Source organism: Eublepharis macularius, chromosome 3 (assembly GCF_028583425.1).
Source record: "Eublepharis macularius isolate TG4126 chromosome 3, MPM_Emac_v1.0, whole genome shotgun sequence".
NCBI classification, from domain to species: domain Eukaryota; kingdom Metazoa; phylum Chordata; class Lepidosauria; order Squamata; family Eublepharidae; genus Eublepharis; species Eublepharis macularius.
The window spans coordinates 152,341,538-152,362,910 of NC_072792.1; the positions used below are offsets into that span (position 1 = coordinate 152,341,538).

At 38.1% G+C, this 21,373-nt stretch overlaps 1 protein-coding gene across 2 annotated transcripts in view; it reads right to left on the reverse strand.

Annotated features, from left to right (window-relative positions):
* Positions 1-21,373, reverse strand: part of PDS5B (PDS5 cohesin associated factor B) — a 103,063-nt gene that overhangs the window by 20,589 nt on the left and 61,101 nt on the right. For both annotated transcript variants that reach the window (XM_054973960.1, XM_054973959.1), the window contains exons 12-21: positions 19,882-20,033; positions 19,241-19,354; positions 16,044-16,125; positions 9,757-9,805; positions 8,242-8,381; positions 8,040-8,155; positions 7,387-7,492; positions 2,788-2,948; positions 1,257-1,380; positions 150-308 (exon numbers count right to left, since the gene is read on the reverse strand). In XM_054973960.1, the coding sequence (XP_054829935.1) occupies positions 150-308; positions 1,257-1,380; positions 2,788-2,948; positions 7,387-7,492; positions 8,040-8,155; positions 8,242-8,381; positions 9,757-9,805; positions 16,044-16,125; positions 19,241-19,354; positions 19,882-20,033 (1,203 nt within the window). The remainder of the gene's footprint in view (positions 1-149; positions 309-1,256; positions 1,381-2,787; positions 2,949-7,386; positions 7,493-8,039; positions 8,156-8,241; positions 8,382-9,756; positions 9,806-16,043; positions 16,126-19,240; positions 19,355-19,881; positions 20,034-21,373) is intronic.

Genomic DNA, 21,373 nt, shown 5'->3' on the forward strand with positions numbered 1-21,373 from the left:
TCTGCTTGTGTCTGACAACTGCAACCTTTTCCATACTGTTATTTTTTTAAAAAAAATCTGATACAGAAACAATATTTTTACTGCTACTTTATTTTCCTTGTCTCCAAATTTCTTGCTAGCAGAAATAAAATTACAATGAAAACTCTTACCCTGTCACTCATTAACAAATCTTTAACAATAAAGGTGGCCACCAAGGACTTCAAAGGGGCAGCAAATTGATCAGGTGCCAACAAGGCTATGTGACCAATGGAAACCAGCGGTGTAATCAGATGTTCAAGGTTGCTTGGATCAAGACTCTTATGTAGTGGCTAAAATATAAACATAGGTATAAATGAAGGAAAGTGTTGAGTTCAATACGTCTGGTGCAATACATTTTTTAAAATCCAGTTTTTCAAACCTACCAATGAAACCTACTAAAAGAATTCAGATGTTCTTTCAAACTGAATTTTTAACATGTCTCATGATTACAGTATTTTCTGGTACCTCTATTGGCTACCCATCAGTTACTGTGCACAGTTCAAGGTACTAGTTATTACATACAAAGTTCTTCATGGCTTTGGTCCGGCATACCAATGGGACAGCCTTCCTCCCTATGTTCCTCCACGGCGGCTTCGCTCATCTGAACAGGGTCTCCTGCAGGTGCCAGGCTGCACACGGGTGAAGTCAGCAGCAGCCTGTACACGGGCTTTCTCTGTAGTGGCCCCTATCCTGTGGAATGATCTGCCTGAGGAAGTCAGAAGAGCCCCCACTCTCCTGGCTTTTTGTAAACAATGCAAAACCAAACTATTCAAAAAGGCTTTTTACTCAAATGAGAGGGCTGTATCATAGGGATGGGGGCTCAGATGCTTTGCTAAGGAGTTAGGGACCATAGACTTCATCACTATATTGCCTTACGTATTATCTGCTGCTTTAAACATGTACTTCTATGTACCACCAGTGCTCCATGTTGTCTAATGTTAGTCCTAGAATTGATTATGTTCTGCTTCAGCATTTTTACTACTCTGTATGGGATTCTTGCTAATACTATGTCTTTTAAACTTGTATTTATTTACCCTATGGCATTGTTTATGGAAATGTCCTTGATACTGTACTGAAATGTACTTGATACTGATTGTACTAATCTCATACTGTGTAATCCGCCTTGAGTCTCAGTGAGAAAGGCGGACTATAAACGACATAAATAAATAAATAATCATGACAACATCACAGAGAAATACAAGCACATGGTAAGTTTTTAGGGTTTTTTCTTTAAATACCTCAAATATCTGTGCAAACTGAGTTTCTTTGCTGGAAAATATTGCATGGATGCAGTGAATGGCATACTTGGCCTGACGTGGAGGTCCTTTTTTAGCTTTGTGATGCAAAACTGGAAGTAGGGCCCTGAAAGTAAGAAGTTAATTTTTAAAAAATCACACATTATCAAGCAAGGATTGAAACATTTTAGGTTACATATAGGACAACCTCTTGAAATGAGGGGACTAATAAAGGTTATATACAAGTAAACCCTTCCCTGAATTCAGTGATAGCACTCAGTACAGCAGCCTAGCCAACCAAAAACAAATCCTCATATACACATTTCATATTTCTTTTAACAAAACACAGATATGTAAGCATCACAAAAGGCTGTGATTAAAGTTTTGAAGACCATACCTCCCAGGGGCATATTCCAACATCTCAGGTTATATCATAAACACAAAGAACACTGCTTTGTTAGTATTAAAACTAATTAATACCTTCTTTAAAAGGCTTTTTTTACACTTAAGATGTAAAAAAGAACATGCATGGATAATTTCTGTGACCACTGAAGACTGTAAGAAAGCCAGCTCTGCAGGCCTCAAGATTATTGCCTTGGTTACCCTATGCGTGACCCTTGCCATGAAAATAATGGAAGAGCGCACCTCTCAGCTACACCACCTAGTGGCTTTTGATACCATCAACCATGGTATCCATCTGGATTATCTGACTGGATCAGCTCCTACCTGTTTAATAATTTAAAGAAAGTGCCGGGGGGGGGGGTCATTTGGCCACAGAACAATTATGCCACCGAGTTCTATATGGTTCAATTTGTTCTCTCATGCAGTGTAATACCTACATGGAACTGCAGGGAACAATCATTTGGAGTTTTTGAGACAGCCAATTTAACGCAGAGCTATATTCCAATGAAGTGCTGGATGTTTCAAACTGGGGTCTTACCTCAGTAATTGACTGAATGAGGGTCAATAAACTGAAGCTTAATTCAGATAATGATTGAGATACTATTTACTAGTGCTGATCATAGAAGTGAGATACCCTCTACCCTGGACTGAGTTGTACTCCTCCTGAAGGAGCAGATTGTAGCTTGATCCACTGTTCATTCCAAATCTACTGTTTGATGTTCAACTTTCATCTGCAGTACATAGTACTTTCAACCAGAACTGTTCTGGTCAATGATTCATGCTTTACTTACATTACTTACATTAGATTTCATGTGCATATTTGAACATTGCATATGGATAGCTCATGACCCATGTATACTGGGTGGATAGAAAATAAGATATGCTCTCATCCCCCACCATGTGTGAAAAAGTGGAGCATGGTCAGAAGAGACATGGGATAAAGATGTTCTCCTACTTTAACTTTCCCCCTTAACTCCCTAATTTAGTAAAAATAATTATTCAATCCAGCCCTATCCAAGTCAACAAGCATGTTATTACTGAATTAAAAGAGAAGGCGGCTCAGCTGAATATTTCTAAAGTCTCATTCACTGTGGAATTGTGTAGCATAGCAATATAAATCAAGTCAACTCACGATCTGATGTGTGAGAAGTCCTCTTCAATTTTGCTTCCTGTGTTTTTGAAAATTTGCAGTGCAGCTTCAGCCACCTTTTCATCATCCATTTTCAGACATGCCAGGAGGGATTCAAAAGTTTCAGCTGAATGGAATGAGATAGGGTGCGTAAACGAAAGCACCTGCAAGAGTAAGTGATAAGATTCTTTTAAATTTTAATTTTTCTAAATTCTCATGTTGTCTCATGCAAACCAAACCATTTACATTGTTGTATTTTGCTCAAGTAAATCTTTAGTCAACCTTATACATGCCAGGATAAAGGGAGTGCTAAAAAGAAACAAAAGTAAGAAAAACATCTACTGAGTAACAACTTGTAGGCAGTGGCAGTACTCTAAGTCATAATAAGGTGCTTTCAGTTAAAATGCACAATATGTATGAGATATACTAGTACAAAGACCAGCACTCCATTTTCTCCATGTATCATTAAGAATTATCTGAATATGTAACTGCCATAGTTTAAATTATGGCCCTAGTCCAGGTAATATTCATTCATTCATTCATTCATTCATTCATTCATTCATTCATTCATTCATTCATTCATTCATTCATTCATTCATTCATTCATTCATTCATTCATTCATTCATTGCTTTAGACCAAATAACTCAAAGTAATAAAGCTCCAATTCTTTAAATCACTTTTTCAAGGGTTATAGAAGGGTCATGGTTTTACTATCTCAAAATTATAGTTTTCCTAAGGGTTTCAAATACAGAGAAAATGACCAGAACAAATACAAAGGTATAAATTTGCTGCCTACTATTTACAAACAAAAGCCAGTTATCTCAATCTAGAGTGATCTAAAGTCACAATATGTAGATCACTCTATATTGGGGTAACCTACTTTCTGGCAGATTACTGGGCCATCCTTTAAGACAGCGAAAGAACAAGAACTATATTTCTATGATTGCGGATGAGGAGAATGTAATGCATACTACCTCAACTGAAGTAAATTTGCAGTTTCAAAAGTTCAACTCTAAATTGCATAGTAAGGGGAAAGAACTACCAGAAGAAGAAGTGGAAACATTTTCTGCTAAATGTTCACTCTGCTAAATCTTCCATATTTAGATATGGCTCAGCAACAGCTATTTGCTGAGCCTTTGCATATAAAGGAAATTAAGGCTGTGATAATGAGCACTGGTAAATTTCCAGCACTGGACAGGTTCCCTATTCAATGGAATAAAACCTTTTAAGATTTTTTAAATTCCAAAACTGTATCAATTGTACAATGGGATTTTTGAATCTATGTATTGCTCACATCTCTGCAGGATGCTTATATTACTGTCATTCCAAAGCCAGGCAAAGACCATACTCAACGAGCAAATTTTTGACCTATTTCTTTGATGAATGTGGATGCTAAGATATTAAATGCCATTCTTGCTAACAGACTTTAAAAGGCTATTAGAACCTTGGTGCATGTAGACAAGGTAGGATTTACACAAAGAAGGCAAGGATCTGATAATCTTTAATCGCTCATCTGATTACATTAAATAGAAAGAGATCTGATGAAGTTGCTATTCTGTCACTTAACGCTGAAAAAGCATTTGACAAAATATATTGGAAATTTATTTTCTCTACACTGATTAAATTTGGCTTCCCTCATGAATTTTTGAAATGGATTAGAATTCTGTATTCATCCCCCTAATCTAGGGTACTGACCAATGGTATTTTTTCTGTACCATTTCCTCTTGAAAAAGGTACTAGGCAAGATTGTCCTCTCATTTTTTATTTATCTTTGGAACTACTCACGTGTGCTATTACACAAAGTAATAATATACATAACTCTTTAGAATTTAAAATTATTGCAGATGATCTTTTATTATTTATCTCAGAACCTCAGTCTACCATTCCTGAATTAATTAATTTTATTAATAATATTGATGATCTGTCTAGTTATTCGATTAATTGGGAAAATCAGAACTGATGCCATTGAGTGACAATATATCAGAGTGTAATTACTGAAGGACATTTTCGATAGTGCCCAGATGTTATTAATTACCTTAGAATAGTGATTCCAAGGACTATTAAGGACATGATTTTGTTGAATTTTAATAAACTGATCTCAGATATATCCTAGGATTTGGATAGATGGGCAATCCTAAACCTGTCATTATGGGGTAAAGTAAATACAATCAAATATTCATCCTGCCCAATACAGGATGAGCCTAAAGCATCCCTGACAAATATTCATCTAGTCTCTTCTTGAAAACTGCCAGTGAAGGGGAGCTCACCCCGTGTCCCTAGCTGATTCTACCTTTGAACTACTCTGACCGTGAAAAAGCTTTTCCTAATATCCAGCCAGTACCTTTCTGCATGTAATTTAAGCCTGTTGCTTCGAGTCCTATCCTCTGCTGCCAACTGGAACAGCTCCTTGCCCTCCACCAAATGACAGCCTTTCAAATATTTAAAGAGAGTAATCATGTCCCCCCCTCAGTCTCCTCTTCTCCAAACTAAACATTCCCAAGGCCCTCAGCCTTTCCTCATAGGGCTCAGTCTCCAGACCCCTGATAATTCTCGTTGCTCTCTTCTACACCCTCAGTTTTGTCCACATCCTTTTTGTATTGAGGCCTCCAGAACTGCACACAGTACTCCAGGTGCGGCCAGACCAAGGCAGTATAGAGAGGGACTATGACCTTCTGCGATTTCGATGCAATGGCCCTTTTGATACAGCCCAAGACTGAGTTTGGCTTTTTTGCCACCACATCACACTGACTGCTTGTATTTAGTTTACAGTCCACTCTTACTCCAAGATTTCTTTCACATACACTACTACCCAGAAGTGTATCCACCATCCTGTATTTGTGCTTCACATTTTTTTTGCCCAGATGTAATACTGTGCACTTATCTACGTTGAATTGCATCCTGTTCACAACCGCCCACTTCTCCAGAGTATTCAGGTCTTGTTGAATTTTAACTCTATCTTCTTGGATGTTTGCCACTCCTCCCAATTTGGTATCATCAGCAAATTTAATAAATAGCCTGTTTACCCCTTCATCCAGATCATTGATAAAAATATTGAAAAGTACTGGGCCCAAAACTGAGCTCTGTGGCACCCCACAGGAGACTTCCCTCCAATCTGATGAAACACCATTGACCACCACTCTTTGGGTGCAGTCCTCTAACCAGTTCCCTATCCACCGAACTGTCCTATAGTCCAGTCTGCAGTGTTTCAGTTTACACCCATTAGAATGTCATGGGGAACCTTATCAAAAGCTTTACTGAAATTCAGGTAAATCACATCGACAGAGTTCCCGTGATCCAGTGAGCTTTTCACTCGATCAAAGAAGGATATACTACAGCCTTCCTTCACACACCATTTTCCCAAACTGAAAAAGCCTGAGCGGAGGCTAGCTGCAAGAATGCTGAAGACCCTGAGCCAAATGGGGCTCCAACATACTTTGGATCTTCCGTTTCCTCATATAACATTTGGCTGTGCAAAAATTAGAGTAGGGTCAGCAGAACTCTGTCTCAACTTAAGACTGATATAATTGTCTAGTCTGGACCTCACATCTACAGACTCTCAGACCAGAGAGCAGTCGTATCACCTTTATAAATCTCCAAGCCACTTTTCCATATTCCTGTCCCATATATCTGATCCACTGGTATGTATTGCACAGCAGATGCAAGGATGACTGCACAGAAAACATTTGTGCTAATTAATTGATTCTCTTAAGATGCCTATTTATATTCATAGAGCACTCCATCAATTCACAGTCAGGGTAAGGAATTGGGATTCTTCCTCCTCTGTAGCTACAGGACTCCAGCAGCTAATCTTTGCACCAGCCATTCTCAAACCCAGCAGATGGCTTTGTAAAGCCAAGAAATTGTTCAGCCCTGCTTTAATCTGTGAACACTACAGATATACAAATATCTCTAAGACATTTTAACAGTCAAAACTACTGAGTTCTCAAGGAGTTTAAGAGCCAATGACTGAAGATAAATTACTAAACAACCAAAAAAGGAGAGACAAATAGATCAAAACTATGTATCTAGCAAGAGCACACTCTTATTGAGAGTGGCTATAGTGGGTTCATTAAAGAGTAGTTGTAAAGGATAATCTGGAAAAAACAGTGAACCCTACCAAATAAAAAAGAATAAAACAAAACATTCCTGTTCATTAGTAAAAAAATTCTAAAGATGATGGAATCACAGGTGTAGCAGCATAAAAACCACTTTTAGTCACTTCGGGTTTTTATTTTTTGGTAATCCACAAATTTTCTTCTTGGTTTCCAATAAAAAGCTTATATGAACTATAGTAATTTTCTTATGGCACTTTGTTTCAGCTGAAATAACCAAAATATACTCAAGCAGAGATTCTTAAAAGAACAAGACAGTTTACATATTCACATTTCTATTCCCACAAGTATGATCATATATCCTAAGCACATGTAAAATGATCCCCGAACTATCTGGCTTAAAAAAAAAACTTTTAAATTACATTTCAGTCTTAACAGATAATCATAAATAAGCATTATAAATGTGCGCATCAAACAAAAACAAACATCATCATCACATCAAAAAAGTTATTGCAACAGTATTTCAAACCAAATGAAAAAGATCTTTACCTTAAGTAATTCAAGCCCTGCCCTGATCGCCTGATCAGTAGGTACACCTTCATCTTCATCATCTGCTGTTCCATCTATAGATTTATTCACCTGTTTAATAAGGGCACTAAAAGGAAAATATCAAGTAACTTGCTGATAATTCATTTCACCAGAGATGTGTCACTAATTCTGTTCATACTGCTATCCCGCATATTTTCCTCCTGGTTCTACTAGCATTATATGCTCAATAAACGTATTTTGTCCCTTTTTAAAAAGAACAAGTAAATAGTTTAGACTTATGACACAACCTCAAAAGCAAACTTTCAGTATCGAAAATCAGAGCACAATTTGTAAAGCACCTTTAATGACCAAAAATCTATTTCAGGCAATATGCTAATAACAGAAATTTTTAAAGTAAAAAACTCTGTTCCCTCACTGTTTTTTTTTACTTTTAACACAATCAAACCTTGTTAAAAATGAATTAAGCACATGAATGTCCTAAAGACTTCAGATTTTTTTAACCAGATTACCACATCAGGAAGAGAAGAAATGCAAGTTCTAACCATTGCTTAAACTCTTCTGCATAATATCTACTATAATATATAATTTTGTATATATCTCTGTTTTGTGACAGTGCCCCCCCGCCACTCCAAATTAGAAGTCGAAAGGGATACCTGATAGATTCTGTATCAATGTGCACAGGGGCTATCCTCTCCAGAAGGAACTTTATCATTTCCAGAAATGGGTTGGTAGGTTGCTTTGGATTGCCTAACTTCTTTGTAATTTCTCGCTGCAATAGTCATTGCAAACTTGTTAACAGATAGACAATTTGATAACCAAAATAAGCTGTGTTTTATTCAGTCTATCTGTGCTTACCACACATCCTTCAGCCTGTTTGCATGAACATGTCGGGCTAACAAGCATTTCCAGCTGGTGCCTAATTTTATCGTCATCTTCTAGAACTTGGGTGAATTTTTTCATGAAATCTTGTGCTTTGCCAGGATCTGGCAAATTTCCTTTAAGAAGCAAAATAAAGCATATTCTATGGAACTCTGTATTTAATTTTATCTTTAACAAATGTCAATCTGTTTAGCTTCTACCATAGCTGACATTCCTCATTGACAGGTAACAATGAAGTCTTGCCCCGACTTACGTCTGTTGTAGAAATGTGCCCTTGCAAGCAGATAGCACAACCTTTATGAATTCAAAGATTATTCCCAAAGATGAAGACAATGTCAACCATCCCACTAACAATCTGATGAATCTGCCATAGCAAGCAAAATGAGTTTCATACATTGTTGAAAGAATTATTAGTAAACTCTAATTTAGCTCTAATGGCTAAATAAGGAGGAATAAGATGATTTCATTAGTTCTGTTTCGTTATTGTTTGGTGAATTAGCTCTGATCAATGTTTTGCTCCACTCACCTTCCAATTTAAACAGGGAGTATTTTTAAAATTAATTTTAGAATTTTTGCATGCACGATCTGCTGCAGCTTTCATGACTTTCAATTTATAATCATGTTTAAATTTAGCCCTTAAGCATTGGATTGGACCCAGTGGAAAAGTTCATAGAAGGAACTGGTATGATGGATCCTTCCTCACTTTTCCAAGCAGCCTTTTTGCTCTGAAAATCCGCTTAGAAGATTTGGAAAGTTCATGCACTTGACAGAAAGTTGTGCTTCAGCAATTAGGGGGTAAAATTCTTCCTCAGCTACTGATGCAAACTATTCGTGAAAGAAGGAAGCAATTTAACTCATTCCTTCCATTGCTCCAGTGCCCCATACACTTGTGCATTTTGTTTGCAAGGTTCTTTCAGCCATCCTTAGAGGATTTTCACAGTGAACAGTAGGCAGCGAGGTGGAAGGTATGTAGAAGCACCACTTACTAAAGCATATGGAAGCATATAAAACATATATAACAATGTAGACTAAAAATAGTGTTCAGTCTCTGAAAAAGGTCTTCCGCAATCTCTCTCTTTCAGCTTTCAAACCAACCACTTAAACGGGTTGGATCCAAACATCCTTTCCTGCTAACAGAAGGCACATCCATCAGCAGAACAGGACTCCCCCACCTGCTGCAGCCTCCAGAGCTCCCTGAAATGCTGTTTCTTGGAGGACAATGGACTCTCAGGAACAGCATGAGGGATAAAATGCGGGTGGGGAGCAATGAGAAGAGGGAAGTGGCAAAAATCACCCCCTCCATTTCCGCTGATGGAAAATGACGTTTGGATCCAACCCATTGTATCCATGTTCTTGCTTAGTTTCTATCATATTAATATATTTCCTTATACAATTTATTATAATTATGTTATCGCTCTTGCAAAGTTAGACTTATTTCAATAATTTGTTGCTATAAATTATCCAAGGAAAAGTTTAGATATTAAAACTTACTTGTTATTACCATCACTTTTGAAAATATAGCTTTACTACTGGCATCTGTCTGCAAATTAAGTGAGAGAAACCTTATCAAGGTCAATGTTTTACAAAATAAACTCAGACACAGTATGGTTTATAAAGCTACAACATTGTTTTCATTATATGTTAATTTACCAATGTACTTCAACTACAAGGAAGTTGAACACAATGTAAACTGGGATTTTAACGGCTACAACAAAAATGTTCAGAGTGGATAGTTTCTCTTCAAACCTGAATGATCATTCAAACGCTGCAATCCTAAGCATATTCACTCACAATGACTTGGATCCAAAGGTGCCCTTGAGAGAGCAGAAGGCATTTCTGCTCATGCAAGGGATGTTAAATTTCCATGGATTTCTTCTTTGAGATTCAGCCTCCCATGCCATGTCTCTCACTATTCCCAAGCATCCTCTGACCCCAGGCATAACTGGAGAGGCGGAGGAGGACAGGAGACTGCAGTAGGAGGAATGAAGCATGAAAGGCCTGATCCACAAGTGGGACTCTTCTTGCAGTTCAGTGGATGAACCACAGAGGACCTAACATCTAAATGAATAAAATTTAAGATTCAGCTGCTTGAAAATCAGAAAACCAGAAACTAAAAATTCTGGATATTGATATAACGTCTTTACAGATAAATGAGGCCCTCAGAGTTATAAAATTAAAGCTAAAGGATCTCGATTACAGCAGTACACTCCAGAGAGCCAGACGCACATGTTCGGGCTTATCCCTGGGACTTTCACCCCCAGAGGCTATTCCATCTTATTGCTATTCTTTAAAGATTCTAGCTCACTGCATAGCCTTCACATTGGCTAGACTTAACTCCTTTCCCTCCAAAGTGCTTTTTGGACATTTTTCCGGACTCCCTTTTTCTGAACGAGTCTGCGATTGTGGACAAGGGAAGTTAGAGACTTTGGATCATATAATGTTTTTTTGCCCTAACTGGAGTGAGGACAGAGAGAGACTTATTATTCCTATTATGTTAAAGGAAAAGCTACCCCTCCTTCCATGGGCAATCTCAGTGTTATTGTCTGATAACTTTCCTGATAATCAAACCTCTGCTATGGTGGCTTCCTTTTTAGCCACGGTGATAAAGAAACAAGATTTTCATGAGTTTAGATAGTTCAAAGTGATAATGATGAGCTGTGTGTCTTGTGAATTGGATATGTTCAAGTGTACAGTCTATATTTTGTTGGTGTTTGTATGGCTTATGGCCTCGGCCGAATAGCAATAAAGAATTGAATTGAATTGAAAATCAGAAACTGCACAATGGGCTGTTTTAAATATATTTATTCCCAATCTGCAAGCATATTGACAATTAAACAAGGTAGGTCTGAAGTGACTGAAGTGTATTTGAAACTCGTTACTACAGATCCCCAAACCAATAAAATAAGCTACTTTTCAGTATTAAAATCCACTTGATTGGTCAGCAATGGAAGCTGTTGTTACAAAATTTAAGAAAAAGCACTGCCTACACTGGCAGTTTCCTTCAACTTACTTTTTACTTTAATGTCACAGGACAGATTTTAAAAAAAAAAACCTGTAGCCATGCTTAAAAATTAAGCATTTTAAAAAATCATACAATTTTTAAAATAGATTTTACAAAAGCAAATAAAAAATTCATGCAAGCCAATAGTTATTCGGAAACTTTGTGAATTAATACAGGCTGTTTTTTTATAATCCCATAAATCAATGACAGTTCTTCATACTGTGCTAAGAATTGCCACTAAGCAGGGAAAATATTATTAGCATGACAGAAAATGCAAGAATATTCCAAGTAAAACAGTTGAGGTTGAGTAGGTCTTGATTACTTGTGGAATAAGGAAATGAATATTTTAAAAATGCCATTCAATGTAAATAATATATTTACATTTTAGCTAAACTGACTGACAAATAGCTGTCAAAAATGACTTCATTTGTTTTTCCCCTCAGTTTAAATACAATTCCTGAAAATGTTCAACTTTAAAATAGCCAGTGAAATATTCAGTTGCTCACAATTCAGAGCCAACTACAAAACATGGAAAGTGAATGTTTTTAACTGTATTTATTAGAAGTTTTAGACCATGGTTTAGCCTACAAAACAGCTCAAACAAGTCAGGTCTGATTAAATGGAAACAAAATCCAATACTACTCTTGCAATCTGTCAGGTTCTTTCTGTAAAGTCTTCGGGAGGATTAAACACAAATGAGGCAATTTCTTGGAATTAAGCTCTTCCATTTCTTATCAGAAAAGCCAGGCAGCGTAAGCAATGATTACTTGTCAGAAATCCGCATAATCTTCTTTAAAAGCTTTTCACAGATCACTTATTTAGATATACCATTCCATGGATCATGGCGCCTTTAAAGCAGTCATTATTACCACAATTTTGCTTCCATGATTGAAAGACATCTAGCATTCCTGATATTTCTAGAAAGCTCCTGATATTTCTAGAAAGGTCCCTCTACTCAGTTCAATCTTTAATTATAGAAAGCTATCTATGGAGAGAGGTGAATTTTGAATTTATATTATCCTATTCCACAATTCCCTTTTGTTGGTTTGGACCACAAATACATTGAATGTTGTCATTACTACAACTTTGTTGCCATTTGTAAATAATGGAACTATAGTGACACTCTTAGCTCTGAGGCACAACTATAAACTGCCTACATACTTGCATGGACGTGCACACATACGCATACACCAATATGCTTAAGCACTCAGATGTATAAATCATGTACCTTACTGTGTGCTAAATAGCAGAACTCTGCTCATTGTTGTCATTAGGGATGTGCAATTTGGGTTCGAAATTTGGAAAAATATACCAAATTTCACGATTCAGTAAAATTTGGTATTACAGAACTTAAATATGCATTACCAAATAAATTTGGTAATAAATTTGGTAATACCAAATAATACCGAATTTAAGTTTACCGAATTTATTCAGTAAAACTTGATAAACTTCAGTAAGCATGGCAGCATTGTTTCTTTGCTAAGAAGCAGCAAAGAAACACTGCTTCCCGTCTTTTTTACCAGATGAGAGGGGGGAGAAGGGACGGGATGAGTCAGAGGCAAAAGAGGGAAGGGGGAGTGTGAGTGACCAATCCTTGCAGCAGCTCTCCTTCTCTGGTCACTGGGATTCTCAAGGAGAGTGCCCTTTAAAAACTACAGCAAGGAGTTAAATTGGTAGGCTTGCCTCAGTCAGCCCACATTTTGTTCTGGCCTCAGACTGAGAGACACTGGCTGCTTCTTGTGGCTGCTGGCTTTCTCTCCTGGCCTGCTTTGGACTGCAACTGGATCCTGCTTCCCAGTGAGTGGAGTGGATTCCTGGCTGCTGCCTGGTTTGAGACTCACTGGGCTTTTTATCTCTTTGGGGGGAGGTGGTTGACCTAGTGTCTGGGAGGGATATAAGGATGGGGGGAAGGAAAAGTTTTTTTTAAGTTTGCATTTTAAAACTGCTCTTTTGCTGTATGGGGGGCTTTGGCTGGGCTTTTGTGTAGGGGGGGCTTTGATTGCTGGCTTTTGAAGTTGATTATATTTACTGTACATTTTGCTTTTGCTTTTCTAAGGATGGGGTGCTGTTTTCCCCTGTTATTGGGCTTTCTTTACAGAAGTTTGGTTGGTGTTTTTTGCCCGGTTCGGTTTTCGGTTGGCATAGAAGTTTGGTTTGCTCAGGTGTTCAAATGTTGTTGGTTGTTCTTCTTGGGGCGGGGGGAGTTTTTATTGGGGTGCTTGGTTCAGTTTGTTAACTTAACCTAGTGGTGGTTGTTGTGGATTTTCCGGGCTGTATAGCCGTGGTCTTGGCATTGTAGTTCCTGACGTTTCGCCAGCAGCTGTGACTGGCATCTTCAGAGGTGTAGCACCAAAAGACAGAGATCTCTCAGTGTCACAGTGTAGAAAAGAAGTTGGCAGGTAATTTATATCTACTCAGGAAGGTAGGGTTGGGCTGAGTCATCTTGTAAGAGTTTTCCAGGGTGTGGAATGCTAATGGAGGGAGGCTTCACTGTATCCTGAGGAGGAGGTTCTTTTGCATATGTATTGGTGCTTGATATGCTAATCTTCTCTGCAGGGCTAACCTAGTGGTGTTTGGGTGTACTTTTGGGGTATCATGAAAGAGCTTGAAGTGTAAACTAGTTTTCTCCATAGGGAATAAAGGAGATTGGAGGTGGCGGGAGGGGGGGTACCTTCTTTGAGGGGCCATCATAAAATGGCCCTCAAGCGTCCAATCATTATGAAACATGGGGAGTGATTAGAGGACAATTAGGAGTAGGCCTCCTGCAAATTTAGTGAAATTGGTCAAAAAATGACCTCCCCGGCCACCAGAAATTTCTGAATTGAGTTTCCCATAGGAAACAATGACCAAATTTGCTATGTATCACTGAATAAAAATGGAGAATGAATTTGAATTCTGATTTTTTTCCAGTTTGGTATTACGGAACTGAAGCAACCATTTTTTTTTCCTGTGCATACTCCTAGTTGGCATTCACATCAGATCTCCTAGGGAGCAAAGAATAGCAGACCAGGGCCCTGCAGCAACAGTTGGAGCACTTCTCCCTCAAACACCACCAGGTTACCAATGCATGTGGCACATATATGCAGCTTCTGAGGCTGAAAAAAGAGGCCAGAAATGGAAAGGCATTTCTGGAGAATGAGGCGTGTGGTTCCATTGCCCACAAAAGATTAGAATGATACACAGTTGAAGGTCCCAATGCAAATCCTGGAGAAGTTGAAATACCAAGACAGGTCTTCTCCTAAGGACTGAATGTAGCAGTAAAGACTAGTTCAAAAGATGCTTGTTTGCCTACTTTGCCTGCAGGAAAGCCAAGACTTATCAACCTTACAAAAAGTCTCATTTTCATCACAGTACAAACTTCATGCTCCAAACATTTCTTCGGGTAAACATTCTCCTATTCCTTAGCCTCCTTTATAAACTTCTTGGAAAGTTAAACATCTTTCTGGATTGTAAACTGTGTTGTTTGGGAAAATAAGCATTATTTAGAAGTAGGGGGGAAATCTTTGTAAAATGTTCAGATAAAAATCTAGATAATGTACACAAATGTTTACGAAGAGACAAATCAACACATTAAAAGCCACCAGCAAATTCATTTTCCCGAACAAAAAGCAAGATCCCCATTTTTAAAGGCACTGGACTAAAAAGTTTCAAAGATGTGCCCTCAAGCCAGAACAAACTGAAGCAAAGACTTAGGAAGAGCAAAGAGATAGCCACACATTGACCTCTGTGGTTATATTATAAAGGAGTTGGAAAGGAGATGAAATGGGCTTCTTTGAATCCAAGGAAGGTTCGTATTTACTAAAATTTTAAGACTGATTTGAAAAGGGTGGGATGGAGAGGAAGATAGTATTCCATTTTGCACAAGACTGTGTTTAAAACCTAGGTCTAACCCATTGGCCAGATGGTGAGCAATTGAATTCTCTTATCTATATATACATTTACTTCCTGATTCTTTGACCTCCACATTCTTATCAAACCTGTATATGAAAATGAAAGCACATTCCTTTGGCTCAAACTTTTGCACTTTATGACCTCAGTTGTTTAAAATGCCTTTACAACAGACCCAAGAAGATTAAACAAGTACAATTTCATTAACTACCAATAGTAAATACTGATATGCTGCCTCACTTCAAAACAGAAGTGTATACCACAAAAACATTTCAGCATTGATGCACCATTCTAAGTGTGCCTTAGGGTTGTTTTTTTTTTTTAGAAAAATACCCACAAACTAAATGTATTCTAGAAAAAAATGTGAAATGAATCCCCACAGCCAAGTTTAATATTTCATAAATTGTTATTTAACAACATATTAAAGGTTTGTGAATATTGCAGTACATAGTACTAACTGGCTTTAGAGACATCACAGATTTTGTTTTTCTTCATCTGGTTTTGTTTTCATTTATTTCTCAGTACTTTAAAAGTATTTTGTCAGTTTTAGAATCATAGTGTAATATTAAAGGTATTAAAGATATTAGATATTAAACATCGCTATTAAGTTCAAACAGGGTTCATTTGTTTTAAAGAAAGCAGTGAAAGCTATCTTTTTATTTCTATCTTTGTTTCAATTGTCTTACAATAATAAGGCAAAAAATTTATACAATCAGAAAAGAAACCAGAGTATTTCCTTAGAATCACACACACATAACATTGGAAAAATGATAATTGAAGGTGTGAAGTTGAAGCCCAAAACTAAGTATTTTGTCAAATTAAAACACACATACATATTTTCTAAATAGCACTGTATTCATACAGCATGTAAAAATGAAAATAAACTTACTTTGGGCTGCTTGATTAAGTCAACCAAATCCTTTACTTGGTGCCGCAGCAGATTCTGACATTTCCACATTTCATTCAATGCCCTGATAGTTTTTTAAAAAATAAATAGGTGACATATTAATAATTCTTGCATCTTCCTGAAATATGTAAAAGTTACGTACGATGAGAGAATCCCAGGACACAACTCAGCCAAGTTATGGGTATAAAGGCCTCATTTATTTGAGATCTTTTGGGGAAAAATCCATAAACTAGAATACCACATCATTTTAAAACTTTTGTTTCCCTGTTTGCTACTAGGGGTGTGCAGCCCGAAGCGGGGGGGAAATTCGGAAATAATTCCGAAGTGGTAAACTGCTTCGGAATTATGGTATTTTACTCACCTCAGTATGCTCCGTAAATATTCGGAGCATACTGAAGTGAGAGAGGGCAACCCCTCCACCCCCACCTCCCTGGGGCAACCCCTTCACCACCACCCCCAGGGCAACCCCTCCACCCCCCACCCACTTACCTGGCTGGAGGGAGAGTGGGAGGGTCATCAGCTGGGCGGCGGGTCACCACTGCTGCTGCCATGGCAGCGGCAGCGGCAACATGAGACTGCGGTGGCCAGGAGCCAGTTGGCTCCTCTGCCACCGCACCGCCTCCTGAGCCTGCAGGGTGGTGGGGAAGGCGGAGCTGCCTCCTCCGGCCCTTCGTGCCCCTCAAATGGCTGTGGCGCTGTGGCGGCCATTTGAGGGGCAGGAAGGGCTTTCTCCGCCTCCTCTGCCGCTCTGCGGCCCCGCGGCCAGCAGGGAGGGCTGGAGCTACTGCTGCCACTGACAAGGTAAGTCGGGGTGGGTGGGGCTGGGGGGCTGTTTAAAGGTCCCCGCCGCTGCTTGCAAACAGCGACGGGCTCCTTTAAACTCAGCTCCGAAGCTTTCCAAAGCATTACAAATGCTTTGGAAAGCTTTGATTCGGAATGCTGGCCCCGATTTGCAAATCCCGAATCTTTACAGATCGGATACGATTCGGGAATTTTTTCCAAATCAGATTCCCGAACCGCACACCCCTAGTTGCTACAGCACTACCACCAGAATTTTGCTACTATTTTGGGGCCAGTTGAACTTTCTGAGAGATCTTCAAAGATCTTCAACATAAGCAATACAAACAGCTGCTTGGACGACTGCTCTACTTAGGAAGAGCTCCTGCCTGCTTCCCCTCAAACTGAGAAATCCACAACCAAAGCCAGTGTCAAAAGTTGAAGCCAAGAGCTTCACAAATCACTATAGATTCCAAGCAGACATATAAACTCTTCGAAATTTGAAGCCTACTCTATTATATAGGTATAACTTTCGTTTAATTGTTTGTCATATAAATCATGCGTGCAGGCAAAGCAACTTGCATAAAATAAAGACTTTCATATGTAGTTGAAGACTAGCAAACTTTCCTCACAGAAACTTCAAGGTTAAACTGAAAGAACATGAATTTACTATTGGCTACTTCCAACACAACTTGAGGAAGTCAGGCAGAGTAATGCAATGAAACTCCTTGACAAGGCTAGTTGAGCACCCACAAGTCACATTCTACAAGACAAACTCATGATGAAAAGATAAAGCACATCATTACCTCTAGCTCAATCACTAATGGAAAATGATCTTCACTCTCACTAGTGTACCTTCACTTACAGACAACCTTGCAACCATTAATAACAGGTCACCAAATAGAGATACAAATCTAGGGAGAAAGTTCATCAACAAACCACAGTGCCAACTCTGTCCCTATATCTTCTGAAGCAGCACTGCAACAGATCCAGCATCATCATCAACATCATTCATCTTCTTTAATGTGACACAACTTATCAAATGCCTGCAGTGCTTTTCTGGCATTAACATTGTCCAAAAAAAGACTGGACTGTCTGTGTACAACAGAACAAACGGGCATAAATCAGATATTAGAAATGGAATTACTCAGAAACCTACAGTGAAGCAGTTCAATCACCCTGAATATTTAACAACAACCAAAAATGGCTGCAATACTCCAACAGAAAAGCTCTGAAGGGGACATTTCAGGGGAAAACTGCCACTATGTACATGTGACCCTCTGAAGACGTGGGCAGAATAGAATGGAAGCAGCAAACTCACCACAGGAAGTAATTGTTCCTTCTCTGTTAGTTTAATTGAATGTGCATTCTACCTTTCTTCCATTACAGAACTCAAAGGAGTTTCCCAGAAGTTTCCAACAAGACACTGACCAGACCCAGACCAGCTTAGCTTCAAGTAACTGGCACATCAAATGCCTTCAAACCATAGCCTGACATCTGCTATTTGCACTAATTATTTCATTCATTAGATTAATCCATCCATTAATCGATTCAAAAACAGGTGGGACGGTCCACAACCACTATGACTGGATTATGAACTCTTGATTGAATCTTGTTTTCATCTGTCCTTTGCAATGTAAAATAACACACTTCCATCTTGGAATACTGAGCCTTCTGGAAAAATTCCTCCCCTTATTCCCATCCTCCTCTTGTCTGTATGTTTGTGTACATATACTTCTGCAAACCAACTATACAATTATATGCATCTAGCAAAGAGGATTCTGGTTCACAATCTTATGCCACAATACATTTTCTGGTTTTTAATGGGCTATAATACTTTGTTGTTATGACTGCAGCAGGCTTACAGAGCTAACCCTCTGGAATTAAGCTCAGGAAACCATTCTGACACATTTTTTAAGATACTATATATACCACAATAACTTTTAAAGCTGCAGTTCTGCATCATCTTCTCAAAGTGCTGTTTGTAGACTTTGATGTGCCAAAGAGTTCCAGCTTTTCATGCTTTTTTCTCTTATGGCTTAGGGCTCTTGTCAGTGTATTTAAGTGAGGTATTCCATACAGAAAACTACCAAAGGAGCCAGTTGCCATTTAATCGGGAAATGTTATACTCCGGTAGGAACTAAGCAGTTCATGAATCCAGAGTTGCATAAACTAAGCAGTACATGACACATGAAGTATTACTGTATAAAAGGAAAACCAGAAATGAAGTGTTTTCACGAAGTTAAGCCAGCTACAGCAGAGCTGATAAAACTCCAATATGGATCTGCACACAGGAATATCAAGATGCACATCATCCAAGAATAAATTTGCTGTAATTAAAATTACCAACCACATTGATGCCACAAAAATGAGAACTTTATTATTTATCATATGAAACTTACTTAACAGCATTTGAATCCAGAGTTGCATAAAGGTAGTATAAGCATTTCATTCTTTCATTTGTTTCCAAATTGTGCGGGACCATGTACTGAGCAAAGATGCGTTCGACTAGCAGTCTGAAAAAAGAGATCATTGGTAACCTTCAGTTTTTATAAAACAGAAAGATTAGTTGCTCATTCCATAGATGAGCCGATTTTCTCCCCAACGGTCAAAATAAGTCTATTAAATCAATAATAAAACAAGTAATTAAGGCATGAAATTTCAAAATAGCATATCCATTATAACTCTCTAAATTAATACTTAACTATATCGTTTCCATTACTTTAAATCTCCCATGTCTTACAACAAACTGTTATATAGCAATGCACACATAGTGGCTTCTTTAAAGTATTTATGTGATTGAAAAGTTTAGGTTCAGAATAGGGATATGATTATAACTAACCAAAAATTCAAGTACTTTCTTGAGTTTCAACAGTTGGTTGAGCAGCTTACATTTAGTGCTACTCAAGAGAGGCATTCTCCTGGGCAGATGGAGTCAAGCTATTCTTCCCTTCGTTGTTAATGATCACTAGATCACGCACAACAGGAAAGCAAGTATTTTCTTAAATAAAAAAAACAAAATCACCACTTTTCATTAACTTACCGATCATCAATACTATTTTGATAATATATATGTAGCAGTTTGTCTTTTATCCAAGCAATCTGTTTTGCAGCTTCTTTTCCAGCTTCTGACTGCAAAGAATATTTTTTGTATATCTGTGCAAGTCCCATCATAGCTTCTTTTCTCACTCGCCACTAAAAACAAAAAACCAGAAAGCTAAGGACTAGTCTTAAGTCTAAATTATATGTTTATTTTAAAATCTATTTGTACATAATTTTCAAAATACACATAGCATTATTATTAAATGGGTAAAAGCACACACACTCCCCAGTTACTACCATAATACTTAAAAAAGCAGCATTGTGTAGTGGTTAAAGAGCAGGACTATGCTCTAGGAGACCCAGGTTCAAATACCCACTCTGCCATGAAAGCTTGCTGGGTGACCGGGGCCAGTCACACCCTCTCAATTTAGCCTACACGACAGGGCTATTGTTAAGGATAAAAATGAAGAAGAGGATAACACAAGTCACTTTGGGTCCCTATTGGGAAGGGAGGGTATAAATGAAGTAAATAAATAAATAAAACGAATGAAAGACTTCTTCAGAGAATGTAACAGTACGTCTACCTTTTAAAGATAGCCACATAAGTATTTTGCAAAAAAATAAATAAATCAGGACATGGTAAAAAATTATTTGATAAAGATTACCATCTATATTTTTTGCTACAGATTGTGCCAAGATCAAGTATAGGGCTGCAAATCTTTTTTTTTTTTTTAGCAAAATGGACCACAGATTTAATTTACAAGTGTATAACTTAATAACAACAACAGCATTCAGTTCATATACTGCCCTTCAGGACAACTTAATACCCACTCACAGCAGTTTACAAAGTGTGTTATTATTATCCTCAGGACAATCCTGTGAGGTGGGTGTGCCTGAGAGAGCTCTGAGAAGCTGTGTCTGACCCAAGGTCTCCCAGCTGACTTCAAGCAGAGGAGTGGTGAATAATAATAATAATAATAATAATAGTAGTAGTAGTAGTAGTAGTAGTAGTAGTAGTAGATTTATATACTGCCCTTCAGGACAACTTAACGCCAACTCAGAGTGGTTTACAAAGTATGTTATTATTATCCTCAAAATTATCAACCCTGTGAGGTGGGTGGGGCCAAGGTCACCCAGCTGGCTTCAAGTGGAAGAGTAGAGAATCAAACCCGGTTCTCCAGTTTTGAGTCCTACTGCTCTTAACCATTACACCAAACTGGCTCTCTTGTTCAGATGGCAATTAAAATGATGTACTATTTTTAAAAATGGCATGTTGGTCTGGCTCCAACACTACTAAGCAAAGTTTACAGCTTTCGTCCAACCCTTCCTCCAAACTAAGTGGCTCATCCTTCAACCTATGCCATGACACTATCCCCTGAGTGCCCTTGAATTACTACAAATACAGATGAAATCTAAGGCTGCATGGAGGCATCAAGATAAAAAGCATTTTACAAATCACAGTTCGATTAAAATCTGATTTAGTATTTTATTTA